This window comes from Alternaria metachromatica (assembly GCF_023757995.1).
Source record: "Alternaria metachromatica strain BMP 0045 chromosome Unknown scaffold_37, whole genome shotgun sequence".
NCBI classification, from domain to species: Eukaryota; Fungi; Ascomycota; class Dothideomycetes; order Pleosporales; family Pleosporaceae; genus Alternaria; species Alternaria metachromatica.
The window spans coordinates 170,328-184,498 of record NW_026055528.1 but is presented as its reverse complement, the minus strand read 5'-3'; the positions used below and the strand labels follow the sequence as shown (position 1 = coordinate 184,498).

The 14,171-nt window shown below is 52.9% G+C and overlaps 8 protein-coding genes across 8 annotated transcripts; 7 read left to right on the top strand and 1 right to left on the bottom strand.

Annotated features, from left to right (window-relative positions):
• Positions 1 to 495: 495 nt before the first annotated feature.
• On the top strand, positions 496 to 1,344 carry J4E83_009848 (uncharacterized protein; the record flags this gene model as incomplete). The annotated part of the gene is made up of 1 exon (XM_049336733.1): positions 496 to 1,344. The coding sequence occupies one exon, from the start codon at positions 496 to 498 to the stop codon at positions 1,342 to 1,344; it is 849 nt and encodes a 282-aa protein (XP_049184159.1).
• Positions 1,345 to 1,751: 407 nt separating this feature from the next.
• On the top strand, positions 1,752 to 2,414 carry J4E83_009847 (uncharacterized protein; the record flags this gene model as incomplete). The annotated part of the gene is made up of 1 exon (XM_049336732.1): positions 1,752 to 2,414. One exon carries the CDS (start codon positions 1,752 to 1,754, stop codon positions 2,412 to 2,414), a length of 663 nt encoding a protein of 220 aa, XP_049184158.1.
• A 456-nt stretch (positions 2,415 to 2,870) lies between these two features.
• J4E83_009846 (uncharacterized protein) lies at positions 2,871 to 3,778 on the top strand (the record flags this gene model as incomplete). Its single annotated transcript, XM_049336731.1, has 2 exons — positions 2,871 to 3,014; positions 3,080 to 3,778. 2 exons carry the CDS (start codon positions 2,871 to 2,873, stop codon positions 3,776 to 3,778), a joined length of 843 nt encoding a protein of 280 aa, XP_049184157.1.
• Positions 3,779 to 3,924: 146 nt separating this feature from the next.
• Positions 3,925 to 4,815, bottom strand: J4E83_009845 (uncharacterized protein; the record flags this gene model as incomplete). Its single annotated transcript, XM_049336730.1, has 1 exon — positions 3,925 to 4,815. The coding sequence occupies one exon, from the start codon at positions 4,813 to 4,815 to the stop codon at positions 3,925 to 3,927; it is 891 nt and encodes a 296-aa protein (XP_049184156.1).
• A 1,761-nt stretch (positions 4,816 to 6,576) lies between these two features.
• J4E83_009844 (uncharacterized protein) lies at positions 6,577 to 7,911 on the top strand (the record flags this gene model as incomplete). The annotated part of the gene is made up of 1 exon (XM_049336729.1): positions 6,577 to 7,911. One exon carries the CDS (start codon positions 6,577 to 6,579, stop codon positions 7,909 to 7,911), a length of 1,335 nt encoding a protein of 444 aa, XP_049184155.1.
• A 930-nt stretch (positions 7,912 to 8,841) lies between these two features.
• On the top strand, positions 8,842 to 11,352 carry J4E83_009843 (uncharacterized protein; the record flags this gene model as incomplete). Its single annotated transcript, XM_049336728.1, has 6 exons — positions 8,842 to 9,188; positions 9,243 to 9,286; positions 9,340 to 9,486; positions 9,539 to 9,928; positions 10,105 to 10,800; positions 10,856 to 11,352. The coding sequence occupies 6 exons, from the start codon at positions 8,842 to 8,844 to the stop codon at positions 11,350 to 11,352; spliced, it is 2,121 nt and encodes a 706-aa protein (XP_049184154.1).
• Positions 11,353 to 11,559: 207 nt separating this feature from the next.
• On the top strand, positions 11,560 to 12,839 carry J4E83_009842 (uncharacterized protein; the record flags this gene model as incomplete). The annotated part of the gene is made up of 2 exons (XM_049336727.1): positions 11,560 to 12,169; positions 12,226 to 12,839. The coding sequence occupies 2 exons, from the start codon at positions 11,560 to 11,562 to the stop codon at positions 12,837 to 12,839; spliced, it is 1,224 nt and encodes a 407-aa protein (XP_049184153.1).
• Positions 12,840 to 12,964: 125 nt separating this feature from the next.
• On the top strand, positions 12,965 to 14,009 carry J4E83_009841 (uncharacterized protein; the record flags this gene model as incomplete). Its single annotated transcript, XM_049336726.1, has 3 exons — positions 12,965 to 12,972; positions 13,257 to 13,263; positions 13,401 to 14,009. 3 exons carry the CDS (start codon positions 12,965 to 12,967, stop codon positions 14,007 to 14,009), a joined length of 624 nt encoding a protein of 207 aa, XP_049184152.1.
• Between the last annotated feature and the right edge of the window lie 162 nt (positions 14,010 to 14,171).

Genomic DNA, 14,171 nt, shown 5'->3' with positions numbered 1-14,171 from the left:
CCTGCGCGACCGAAAGGGACCGGTAGGTGGTCCTCTGAACCAGAACTGGAGAAGGTATGGGCGCCCGGAGGCCTTGCCGGCGATTGTGTTGGAGGCGAATTGGTTGGCTCACTCGCCGGAGACGACGAGGTGTCTTGCGTGCGTTCCATTTCAGCCTGCCGGGGCTCCCTCACCAAGCCGCCTTCTTCGGCAGCCGATGCATTACGACGGTTCTTTGGTGGAAGCATGCGCGCCGACTACCAGCGGGCACGGTCAGTAGATGCTCAAAGGCGGGAAGACAATGGATTAGGACATGCGCACCAGCTGAGAGAGATCATGTTGCTTTTGCCAGGATGCTGACACGGCTGAGCAGCCACACGTGAACGGGCTGCGCATTGGAGGGGTATGCGCCTATCGCATTGGGGGCCAAACTGCGCCTCGCTCAATCAACCTTGGAAGAGTGCGCATCCCGAGACTCATCAACTCCCATGTCTTTTGAGACTCATCTTTCACACCATGTCCGGCATCGAAATCGCAGGTCTAGTTTTCGGTGTTGTGCCCATTGTTGTCGAGATTCTGAAGTCATACGGCACGGCCAAGCGCACATTGGCGACCTTCTCACGACACGCGGAAGTTGCATACGACATCCAGCTGAGATTCGAAGTAGCAGCAGCGAACTTTAGCAACGAATGCCGCCATCTGCTGCAGGCTGCCATCGCCCATCCAAGCGATGTCTCTGAAATGATGGAGGATCCGACGCATAGGAGCTGGCAGGAACAAAGAAAGGAGATCGAACAGCGGCTGCGAGATTTGATGCAGCACGATTACGAGCTATGCGAGAGCATCGCGACGCGACAACGCGATATCCTCCGTGAGACACGGAAGAGCCTGTCCAAGCTCGAGAATAGCCTGGGTAACGCAAAACAGTCCCAACACGAGTTCGCACGGAAGCTTTGGAACGCGTTCAATACAGCTCGCAAGGAGAATGAATACCTCCGACAGCTTGATTCGTTGGACAGATGGAATAAGTCGCTGGGCAAGTTGTGTAAGCAGAGGCGCAAAATGCAGAAGCGTCGCAATGTTCCTTCGGCTTGCATCATCCGCAAAGCCGTGCCAAGGAGCTACCAGCAGATCCGCGTCGCCTCACAACAGTTAGGAGAGTCCATTCACGACTCGTGGTCTTGCACAAACACCTCTCACAGTGGACACCAGGCGAAGTTATCGCTCGACGCCAAAAGCGAGTACGATAATGTGCAACTCGACGTTGTCATCGCTTGTCAGCCAAAGCCGAATACGGCATTCCAAAAGTATGTCAGAGCGGATATTCTTCGCGGCCCGAAAGGAAGTAGAAGCGCTGTTGACTAACGACGACGTGTAGTCCATCTAGCAACGTCCCAATATGGCTGCAAATTCGGTCCATTACATCCCTCGCGATGTGTACGGCTCCAACGTTACCTCCACAGGCACTAGCGAATGCGTTTCGTTGTGGAATCAACGACGCGTCGGAAGTTACGACCCCAACGCCGCCCATCAAAGCCAAGTCGAAGAAAAGAGTCCGAATCAATGATCCCAAAGACAACATTAAATGTGTTCGAACACCACCAACAAGCCACACGTTAGCAACACAAGCCCAATCCTTCGTCATGCTAGATCTAAAGACAACAAAAAGTGTATGCTGTCACGTAACGAGAGTGCGCTCATCTACATCGGCATGTCAAGATAGCTGCGTGGGGTTTCTTGAAGTCGCAAAGAGTCAGCCAACAACCCGCTTCATGTTCTACGACGCCAGCAAGCTCGCGACCAACGATGTGCCTTCTTGCAGCCGGCGACAAGGAGCGCTACCGATCAACAACCTCGTTCAACGCTTCCAGATCCTGCAAAAGATCACACTCGCGCAAAAGCTGGCTGAGGCTGTTCTCCAATATCATTCCACCTCTTGGTTGCCGCAAGCATGGACGCTTCAAGATGTAGCATACTTCACGGATCAATCTCAAGCCGACGCGAACAATGTATCCAATGCACTGGACAGCTTGCATCTGAGCAACCGCTTCCCAGATCCGACCTCGCCGGACACTGGATCGCAACAATCCTCGCTTGATCTGAAGCATAACTTCGGCATCCGCAATCTGACACTAGCTAAACTCGGCGTCGCGCTACTAGAGATATGTGCTCAGACGGATAGCACGACGCCGCAGCTGGAGGGATCGCCTCAAATCCGTGAGATCATCGCCGCGAGAAAGCTGCTTGATGAACAACATCATTCGATCACGACTTTAGGCTCGCGGTACCTGCAAGTCGTGCGCAAATGTCTATATTGCGACTTTTCCTGTGACGATGACCTCCATGGCGAAGCGCTCCAAAGTGCGGTGTACACCGAGGTCGTGTGTACTTTACAGGATATGGGAACTCAATGGAAGAAAGTGTTCGGTCTTTGAAGGTTCGCGATGAATGTTGGATAGTATGGATTCGGTAGATAGCACCCCTGCGAAGCAGAAGAGTGCATGAGGTGTGCAACGTCGAGGTGCAGCGTTCCATTCCGTTTCCGATCGGAGCAATGACGTCCGCATCTAGCCCGCTTCGGGTAACGCGTGACACCGCCTTCGCGCTCCCCCCAAGTCCAGCTCTCGGTCGGTGTCTACTCCGGCGCGCATGAGCAAGGATGAGTCGATTGACAGCGAGCATTTGAGCATTCCGTCGGATAATTTCGCGCGAGTAAGCGCTAGGAAAGGGCGTAATGCTACTACTATCACGCAGGTGTCTACATAACTGTGTTGAAGGGCGCCTGCCTAGGTAGCTCAACCTTGGAATGCCAACGTCGTCACATCCCGAGGTCCCCTCTTTCTGCACATGCCTCGACGCTGCGAAGTTCAACTTCAACAACACTCGCGACCATGGCATCGCAAAAAGCAGAGTTCATTAAAGTGCCGACTGATAATTCTGATGGCTTCCAGACAATGCCCGTAGAGCCCTCGAGGCGGCTGTCGGAATCGGAGTTGCGTGTAGAGAAATGCACACCGGATGATGCTGATAAGATCGTGAGTTCATCCAGCACCCAACCTTCTCACCCCATAAATCCCATCATACTAACAACCACACTCAGGCGGAAGGTCTCTACCTGTGCTTCCCAGAAGACTGGTGGGCCAAAAAGGAACCCCCAGAAATCCGGCCCGCTGGCTCAAACAGCCTCCAAATCCGGATCCAACGCATGGCCCAACGACTAACCCCCGCCATCACTGATCCCAATCATTGCTTCATGAAAGCCGTCTATACCCCCACCGGCGAAACCGTAGGAATAGCAGGCTGGACCCTTCCCTCCAACCCCTCCGTACACAACCTCTTCCGACGCAGCGCCGCGACGCACTACTCCTGGGCCGAATCGCAAAACTGGACCGACGCCGATCTCGATCTCATGTGGTCGCACGTCTCCTCCGAGAACTGGAGCGAGCGCTTCGCCAAAGACGATGAGGTAAGGAGGGAGGCGACGGGCGGAGAGCGGCATTGGTATCTTGCGCCGTTGCTTACGTGGCCGGAGTGGCAGGGGAGGGGTGTGGGGAAGAGGTTGATGGAGTGGGCATTGAAGCAGGCGGATGAGAGGGGGGAGGTTGTGTATTTGGAGAGTAGGCCGAGTGCGAGGGCGGTGTATTTGCATGCGGGGTTTGTGGGGTGTGGTGGGGAGTGGAATATGATTAGGTGGCCGAAGGGGAGGGAGGGGGGAAAGGGGGAGGGGGAGGGGGAGGAGAAGAAGGAGGACAAGATGGAGGTCGCGACGAAGGGCGCGGACGCTGATGGTGCGATATGAGCCGACTCCTGCGTGATGGGACGACAGACGAAGTCGCAGGAAGGGTATCATGTGAATGACATATGTCACTGTGCAAACCTTGGAGATAGCTAAGCAGCTACAGGACTAATGAAAAGGAAATGGTCATTTGATCTACTCCCGTAACCTTACTGTCTACCAAACTTCGCTTGTAGGGCGTAGTAGCCTCCTCGTCCTAGACGTTGTTCCTCCACCAGATTCCTATATGCAATAGCAGCCTTAATCCTCTCCGCCCCCTCGCTCAGTCCCTTCCTCAAACAAGAAATCACATCAATCGCCAGTTGGCCCCCGCCACCTAGCGCCTTCTGGAACGCAGGTTGCAGCTCCAGGTGTTGGATCTGAGCCATGATGTAACACAGTACCTCCTCTCGTAGGGCATCACGCTGCGAAGGGGTATCGTGGTCTTGAGTGTTGTCGTTGTTGTAGACAAATGAAGCCAGGGCGACGATATCTTCGACCCGCTGCGGGGTTGTTACGAACTTTTCTTCCATGCATAGTTGTAGTGCGACGTGGAGTTTGGATATGGCGAGTTCCTTCAGTGCGGGGATGAGGTAGTAGTCAGCGAGGCAATACATCTTGGCGTGGAAGAGGAAGACGTCCTTGTGTTCGTAGTTTACTTGGCCTACATGTTGCTCTTTCATGTGCGGGGCGACTTTGTCCCAATCTTCTCCATAATAGCATGGACATTGCTCCTTGACGACAAAGCGCTCGTAGGGCGTTGGATAAAAATGTGGCATATGCCACATTTTTTCAGGAGTGGTTGCTTTGGCATAATCTTCTTCGCTTATTGTAGGAACCCAATTGTCGAAGATCTTGCACGGTCTAGCCTCCATGTCGACTTCGACTTCGATATTGGGGTCAATTTCGCAGGGAAGGACGTTGTAGTCACTGCGGTATGCGTATTCGACGAGGCCAAGGAAGACCTCGCGATCGACATGGGGCAGACTGGCGCACTTCTCCTGCGCTTCCTTCATGGGTCCGTTGATAAGGCGGTCTAGGGGCTCAGATACCTTTGACATGATGCCGGCATGAACGGTGACGGGCTCGCGGGTGCCTCCTAGTAGAAACGTGAACTGCGCGGAAGATAACATCCTTGAATGTGTTAGCGAGATGTCAAGAATGTTGCAATGTGATATAATTACTCTGTGAATGAGGGTGCCATTGTGTTCGAGGCTTTCGGTAAGTCTAGCGGTTGTACGTGACGAGTTGAGAAGTTGTATGTGTTGGTAAAGGTAGAATGAGCGCCGCGATTTGTAGGCAGCGTGGCGATGCTTAGAGGACTGCGCCCCTTGCCAACTTTGGAGTGACGACAAGGTAGGCATGGACTCGCCGTACCCGCGGCCAATTAGGCCTGTAGTGCCATTGGATCAGTGAAAGTATGAGAGGGTTGCAAGTACACAGACTCTCGAAGAAGTTCTTGTACAGTGCAATCCAGGCTGTGAAGCGGTACTGGAAGTGTGAATTCGACACTTTGCATTCACTCGACCCTCCATTGACGAAAGGCCGGGTGAAAGGCATTGTTGAAAGCTGTATGTGCACATCGCTGATATAATGACACCCTCCGAGGGCGACAACTTGGAAACGTGCTTCCATACCTTCAACCGTATATCTCTTGACTCTTCATTCGAAATCGACTACGCACGCTTCCAAATCCTTGATAACAATAGCATCGTACCTGACGGCATGGAGACGTCGGGCAACAGGCTTTCGAGCACCGCTCTAGAATCAATGAACGCGCACTCCTCACACAAGAAGACCTCAGACATCTCGAAACCCAAACGCTTCCTAGATCTTCCCGGTGGTATGTGACAACGATGTGCTTGCCGGCACTTTGCTAATCATCATTCCAGAACTACGTAACCGGATATACGGTTACTGCCTCTCAGGCGTCGGACTGTCGACAGCGTTCGGTTTGGGCAATGCATGCCGAACCACTCGGTCGGAGTACATGCCTTTGTACTTTGGCTCGGTCAGGACTCGTATCCACTTTGTGCTAGTAGAACGCTTCCTCCGGACATTCTATAGTGATACGTCGGCCTTTGCTCCACTTCCCGCCTGTAAGCTACTCGTTGCACTTAGTCGCGATCACGGCTGGGGACCAAATACCAGTATCGACCTCAAATGGCTAGGCGAGTGGCTGCGTGGTCACCCCAAAGCTGAGGTCTTTATTGAGAATAGGTCGATCAGTCTTTTTGAGGCGATTGATTATGTTCCGTCACTCTTGGGATTCGGTTTGTGGCTTAAAGATATGGATGCTCTTACCCTATGCGCACAGCCAGTGTCGTATCATGCTCCGTCTGGCGTGCGTAGGCACGCGATGGATTGGGTGTTGACATTAGTCATGAAGCCAGAGGCTGCGCGCTACATATCGTCCTGCAATCGGAACAGGGTGGACTACTTTGGAGGGATCTTGACACGTCTGCGTCTCCGGGGTGGAATTGATGGAGAGAAGATTAGCTCCCTTGAGTTCCGGGTGTCTGGCGGGGGTGAAGATTGGCAGGTCAAGATGGCTATTTAGAAGGCGTGGTGAGTACTGATGACTATGACAAAAGATAGGACAAAAGATAGCGTCGTGGGCTGAAATCGGAGTTGGTGTTACCATGATACTTCCAAAGATGTCAGTGTGATGTGGTGATGTCGGAAAGAGACGTTCGAGGCCGCCCGCGGAGGCGCGCATAGAACGGCCGGCTAGCCGGATTGGAGCTGGGACTAGCGCCAATTTCCGCGCGCCAGGCCCGCTCATGCAAACATGACGGACTCAGTCTCGCACCACCACCACCATGAGGGTGCGATTGACGCCGTTGCGCCTCTTGTGCGTCGCCATAACCCTCGTGACCTTCCTCTTCACGTCGCTCGTCTTCCGGATATGGCGGGGCGAGCGCGGCTACGACATACTGCAGGAGCGGCCCCCTCCCGCTGGGCCCGCGCCCGTCGCTCCGGTGCACTTCGGTGAGGAGTGCTCGCCCTTCACCGCCGGCGTCATGGAGCGCGTCACCATTGTGCTGAAGATTGGCGCCGGGGAAGTCGCGACCCAGCTGCCGCTGTATCTCAACCGACTGGGAAGGTGCAAACAGGATCTACTCATCTTCTCGGACCGCAAGGACTCGCTCAACGGCTTCGAGATTGCCGACGCCCTCGCCCACCTGCGCCCGGAGTACAAGTTCAACAACCCCGACTTTGACGTATACGACCGCATCCAGGCCACGAACAGCACCCAGGACAAGACGGAGGAGGGGTGGCGGCTGGACAAGTACAAGTTCCTGCCCATGATGGAGTGGACGTCATACATGCGGCCCGAGTCGGAGTGGTATGTCTTCCTGGAGCTGGATACATACGTCAACTACGACAACCTCTACCGCTTCCTCTCCAACTTCAACCCCAAGACGGCCCACTATTTCGGATCCCCCGTCTGGCCCAAGAAGAAGACCACCTTCGCACATGGTGGGACTGGCTTTGTGCTATCGCGCGCGGCGCTGGACAAGATCATGGCGCTGGGCAGGATGTTTGGTGAGAACAAGCACTTCCCCGGGACACACTTCTTCGGCGTCGACGTCAAGAAGCAATGCTGCGGAGACGAGATGCTAGCGCAGGTGCTGAAGAAGAGCGGAGTCTCCCTCCGCGGATACTGGCCTATGTTCAACGGCGAGAAGCCCTTCAGCATGCGCTTCGACAACGAGCAGTGGTGCGAAGCCATCATGACGATGCACCACCTCGGCGAAGACGACTTCACACGACTCTCCCAATGGGAACAAGCGCGATCGCATCCCGAACGGCCGCTCATGTTCGAAGAGCTCTTCACAATGATCGAGCCACACTTGCAAGAGAGAGCCGAAGACTGGTCCAATATGTCCGAAGACGTCACATACCGAAAAGGCAAGACAGCCTCCAAGTCCTTCGACAAATGCCAACGGGCCTGCGCGAAAGACGGCCGCTGTCTCCAGTTCGAACACGACGGCATCGAATGCCGCCTCGGATACTCCATCCGATTAGGCCACCACCAGAGCCGCGAAGGCGAGCGCTCATGGGTGTCTGGGTGGATGCTAGGCAGGATAAAAGCTTTCAAGCAGGCTCGCTCGCCATGCCAAGGCGCACGTTTCGTTCATTCGAATCCTTGAGCGCGGTTGCTGAGATGGAATGGACGAAACGACGACATGATACATCTTTCCTGCACGATTTTACGGCATTGTACGGCGTTTGATACCCCAAAGGCGTTTTTGAGATGGCACGCTATTGTATATATTGTGCAGGTTGTCGGCATATACGCCATGGGTTGGAGGGGTGTGGGTATGTTGGCAGGAACATGTCAAGTGACGACGCAGCGTAATGCAAGGACGCCTACACGGAAACCCCGCGGCGCCATCATCGAGTCGATGTATTAGGCTCCTAGGAGTCGTTCTCCAGACGCAACGTCAGCCACGTCTTACGACGACCGACATACAGAGTGCGATCCCGTCGCACCTCAGATCGAATGATGGGGCGACTTCGGCACACCCTCGGTCTGGCACTACGCTCCAGGTACACTCAAGGTCTACTGCCCTTTGCGATACGGCAGAATGTAGATGATAACCGGAAGCTATCGTGATGAGGGAACGAATTGGTATCGTAACTGCTTGAGGATCATATAAACCACAATCATAATCGACATTTGCAGCCTGAACGGTCGTTGTGCGTATTGTTGAGGATACGTCACTTGCTACTGACGTCCATCGCAGAGACATCGAACGAGCTATACCAACAGCTGGCGCTTCCACCATATTTGCTACGCGTAAACGATTCATCTCGAGCCAATAATCACATGATGAGGTTTGATGATTCTACAGGCAGGGTGTCCTGTCCAGAAGGTGCGCGGTGTGCTTGGTCTGATGCTAAGCTCGCCTGGGGCTTTCTCCAGCTGGGCAGGTCTATCATACCATGCGATCATGTCTTCTGCTTTCGATTCCCTTCTGACTCCTGCTGACAACAAACTACGGGCGACGACGGTAATATAAAATCTCCAGGCACCATGGAGAAGAAAGTGCATACCAAAACCTAGCAACTTCAACCAGATGTCCACGACGAACGACCAAAACGTTACTTTGGTAGATGACAAGATCAGCGACGGATATCTTGTGACCGGAAGATCAGGTATCTATACTCAGCCAACAAGCCTTCATGGTAAGGTGTGCATCGATCGTCATGACGGTGGAGCATGGCGACAAGAGTGGAACTCAGACAAGAAGCCTGAGCATCTACATCCAGTGAATGTTGCTGAAAAACGTGGGATATGTATTCCAGGATTTCTCATCGTCCCCAATGAGCTCGAAACGAAGATTGGCATCCGCTGGACGCAACCGAACGCAGAGCCTGTAAACATCTACGTATACCCAGCGTTGGCACCGCAGGTCCTGGAGGAGTATGTTCTCTGTGTTACTATCGCATCAGATAAACTTACAATTCACAGGGCTAGGATCAGCGTCTCACTGATTCCACCAACACCGAACACTCACGATGGTATGCTTGCCCCTAACAGGATCTTGATAGCCTAGAGAGCTGACTTACTACAGGACATGTTTATGCTCGAGCGCGGCGACACCGGAGCGGGACGTGGGACTTGGTCATTGAGGACAATGAAGTCGTATACCAGCGCATGTCTGGCGACGACCTGCCACGAGAAGTCTTCGTGCCGAAATACTTCAGGTTCCACGCGCAATGTAAGTTCCATGCCTGCTATCTTTCCCTTTCGCAAAATCTAATCTTGAACAGCAAAGATCGAGATAGAGCGCTTCAAGAAAGGTTGGCAAGTACGGTTCCTCAGCTGCGGCTCGATCACCAGAGCAGCTATCAAGGGAAACCTTCCAGGCGATCCGAAACGGGGTTCCATCAAGAATACGTCTTATTACGCGCTATACCCGCCGTCAGCTGACTTCGAGCACGAGGAGTACGATGCTGACAGTGAAGACGAGGATGAGGATGGGGACGAAGATGGGGAGGTGAATGTCGCGACGCGGGGCAGGCGAGAGAAACACCGAGATCGTAAGACGTATCCAACGTGGAGCCCGGAAGTTGCAAAGCACAACAAGGATGACTGGGAGGAGTTTCTGGAGGGGCTGAAGCGCATTGTCGAGGAGGGGGGTGGTGTTTTCAGCATGCTCGGTTGATCGATGGTGAGTTTATCACGCAGCATTTGCGATCATGTATACAGATATGATTGTCACACATGTGACCGAGCGTCGGTCATTCGATATCAGTTCCTCTGCTAATCACGAGCATCCATGAACAAGCATCATGATTAGCCTGAGCAAGCTTCTGGGTGTACTTACTGGTTATAGAGACCTTCTCCGAGCGTCTTTCTTCGTTTTCCGATACGACAGCCTTCAGCCTTCACTACATGGATTCCAAGAACACTGACAGCACAAGCAACCAGGTCAAAGAAGTCGACTTCCAGAAGTACTTCGTACAAAAGCTTCCAGGACTATTCATCGCCGTTGATCCCGATAACGACGGCGGTCAAACCTCCGTAGTCAGACATGACAAGGATGACAACAACATGTACCCGGTGTGGGACTCTACATGGAAGCGGTCGCCAGACACTCTTCCTATGCTGAAAGACCAGGCCTTTCTAACCACCGACGGTCCCGACACCATCTTGGCTGTACCCACAAAGCTGGAGGAGACGATTACCGTACATCGTGGTCCAATCGATGGCCAACAGACCACCATCTACATACATCCCTCCGACAGTGTCGACCAACGGATCCCGCGATACATGAGGACGCTCGATGCGCCGGACGTCTCGCCGGAGGATCTTGCGAAGCCGATTCCACCATATGCCCCTAAATCAAGCGGAGGGGCGGATGTACGCCAGAAGAACCTTGGTATGACGACGGAGTCTGCTTCAGAGTACGACGGAGATGACGACCAGGATGAAGGACGACCAGCTGACGAGGAAAGTGAAGAGGAAGACGACGGCGACGCAGCGATCGCTTCCGCACCCACTATCGCTGCTTCAGTGGGTACAAACAACTGTGAGTATACCGATATACATGCATGGCCTCACGCCAAGATACTGACAATCCCCAGCGCTCTACCTCCACGCTTTCGAGCACCGTACGAGCTACGCAACCCTCACCCTCGACGAGCGATTAAGAACGCTAACCATCAACCCCATAAAAGCCAGAACAAACCTTAAAGTCATCAATCTCAGAGGCGCAGGCGGCCAAACGCCAATCACCATCCAATGCTACTCCTTCCAAGAAGGCCGCACCCTCCGATTTGTCGATTGCGGCTTCAAGACTATGATCGACAGAAAGGAAGTCCTGTACAAGGAGTGTCATGTTCATCTTCCGTCGGATAAGTGGCATGCGGGTTTCGAGCATGGGGTTTTGGGCGGTAGGGAGAGGACGGCATTTGGCCCGCATGATGCACGGCATGCGGAATATAATGCTGGTGTTTTTGCACGGTTCATGGGTGCGTTGGAGAGGATTGTGGGAGTGGGAAATGTGAAGAAGTGTAAGAAGGTTGGCGATAAGATTATGGATGAAGACGCGGCGGAGGACAGTGATGGAGACGTTGAATAGGTTGAGAAAGAGGGAGAAGATCTGCTAGAACAGTAGGTTTGAACATGCGGCCTTTGCAATTGTTTGTACTAATAAGACTATCGCAATCATGTCCAAGCTGAAAAGCAGATTTGAGCAAGCTGTGCGCCTCCTCACGACATAAGAGGCTCGCCTTGTCGCCTAGTTCATGCTGGTCAGTCCGCCTCAACCAGGATTTACCCTATCAGTATGGAGAACCCCGAACAAAACACTATGGAGCACGAGAACGCCGAGCATCGAACCGCCGAGCATATTACCGCCGAACGTCAGACCACCGAATCGGATACCACTCAAGATGCCAAAACAAAGGGCCCAGAAGAAGGCGCCAAAGATGATTACTGGCTACATGACAGCATCGCCGGGCTCTACATCACGATGAACCCTGCAAACGTCCACGGCCGCACCACAGTGATCAGACATGCCGGTACCGAGGACTTCTTAGTGTGGGGCTCTTTATGGGACCACACCCGGCCATTCGCCGAAATGACAGTGGAGGTAGCCCGGAACGCGGCTCATTCTGCACTGGGCGTTGTAACCGATTACGAGAAGCTGAATCAACCGATTACAGTCTATCATGCCCCGGTCAAGGGTATACCTAGCATTATGCGATCTGAGCCTAAAAGCGCGCGTCTTGAGTTTGTTCAAGAGTACGCGAAGGCACACGATCCAGCGGGGGTGACTGAAGATGACTTCAAGAGGCCTATTCCGGCAGCTAGAGTGGGCGATAACGTTAACCCGATAGTCACTGGCGACTCAGCGTCCGGCAGCACCGGTGTTGCAGCTTCAGATTTGGATGACTGTAAGTACTCTATACCGCATCAGCAAGCTGGCAAGACAAAGCTAACAGTATACCAGCGTTATTCCTTTATGTTCACGAGCACCATGCAAGCTGGGTCACTCTGATACTCGACTTACAAGACCCGAGCGCACCAAAGATGCAGCTAGGCAAGAACAGACGCGTCGATCTTCGGCAGCAAGACGATACCAATGAGCCCTTTCATATCGAATACTACGCCTTCAAACACGGATATACCCTGCGTCTCAACAACTGCGGCCATACTACACAGATCAGAGGCGGCCCTATAGAAGGGAAAATCTTCAAAGGTAAGAGCACGAAGAGCAGCAGAACAACAATCAAGTGGAAAGAGTTTCACCTGCATCTACCCTTTGATCGTTGGCATGCTCCGTGCAAGCACGACACGTGGGAAGGAAGGTACAATGGTAGGGCGCAGGGTATGCACAACAAAGACTATGCGAAACACAATGTGGTCATGTTTCCGAGGTTTATGGATAAGCTGGAGGAGATTATTGGGGAAGGACGTATATGGAAGTGCACGCAGAGTGACGGAGAGCTTGATGACATTGACGCAGAAGACAAGGAGGAGATTGACGAGGAAGGTGAGGAGAGCGGTGAGGAGGAGGATGGTGGGGAAGCTGCTTTGGAAGGTGGCGATGGAGGTAGTGAGTAGAGTACAGTAGACAACGAGAACACTTGCGATGCTATATGGAGGAAGGATGCGCGTTGATGAAGACAATTTTTTTTGATGAGTTGTGCGTTAACCCGGAATAGACCCTGAAGGTATACACTGCTGCTATGGTCAAGTCTTCATCACCCGAACACGGCGCGAACAGCTCCAGGCCAGGTGTTGATATTTGCGCTTGCCACCCACGAACGCCAAAATTTGTTGAAAGCACAATAGATAAGTCGCATGGCTTTGCAAAGCCAGTTGCGTTGACGGAGTTCAGTGCTGAACAGCAGGCTTTTTGGTAAGACGGAGTCAACGTGTTAGCGACCAGTCTACTAAAGAAGCCACGTCGCTACCGCAGCTCTTGGAGTAAGATATCGGCACGGCGTCGTCGCTGTGGCGCATTGCTCCAGATCTCAGACCACGGGTAGTTGGCTCCTACGATACGTCGTGACGGCTTGCTAGAAGGTTGGGCGTGATTAGAACAAAGATCAATCAGGACGATACTTGTGTGCTATCATCAAACTTATTGCAAGATCTGATTTATAGCAGAAATGCCCTTAGTCTTTGCAACGAGCTATCAACCACTTTGACATGGAGCGCTTCTTGAGAGCAACGGTACCAAGAAAGCGAGATGCTTTGAAAAGAGTGAAGCATGACGTTCTACACTCCGTCGATGAGTTCATATCCGTTTTTGGTAAAGATGATGAAGATTGGTACCACAAGTTGGGCGTTACCGGCATTTACACCAAAGCCGCCAACCTCGAGTATTCCGTCTACTACACCATCTTGCGCGAGGACTTAGATCCATTCGGAAACATCAGCGTGGTCTGGGACTCCTACAACAAGAACACGCCATCCCCTCTAGTAAATGCGGCCTGGAAACATGGAATCGAACTTCACGGCCTCCTGATTATGGAGGATGAGTTGGAGGAAAGCTTCACGATCTTGATTGAAGCGGAGGAACGCCGCGCGGTAAGACTGCAGGTGTCCCCGTTGGAAGGCAAATACCGGAAGATCTTCGACCTGGCCAAAGCCTCTTGGGCGGGGTTGGCGTCAGCCGACAGGATCTTTGACAGGCCAATTCCTAGGGATTTGCTTGAATCGGAGAATGAGGATGAGGATGAGGACGAGAATGAGAGTTTGCCGGATGAAAGTAAGTCAAACCTCTGAATCCTTCAACGAGAATCACCGCTAATCTTGAAACCGTCAGCCCCAGTCAAAACAAAGAGCAAAAGGAAGAAGATCAAGAGGGAGGAGGACGCATGATACCAGCCAGGGTTATGGCATCACTCAGGCTTCGGAACCTTATTTGTAAGAGGCTGTGATAACCAG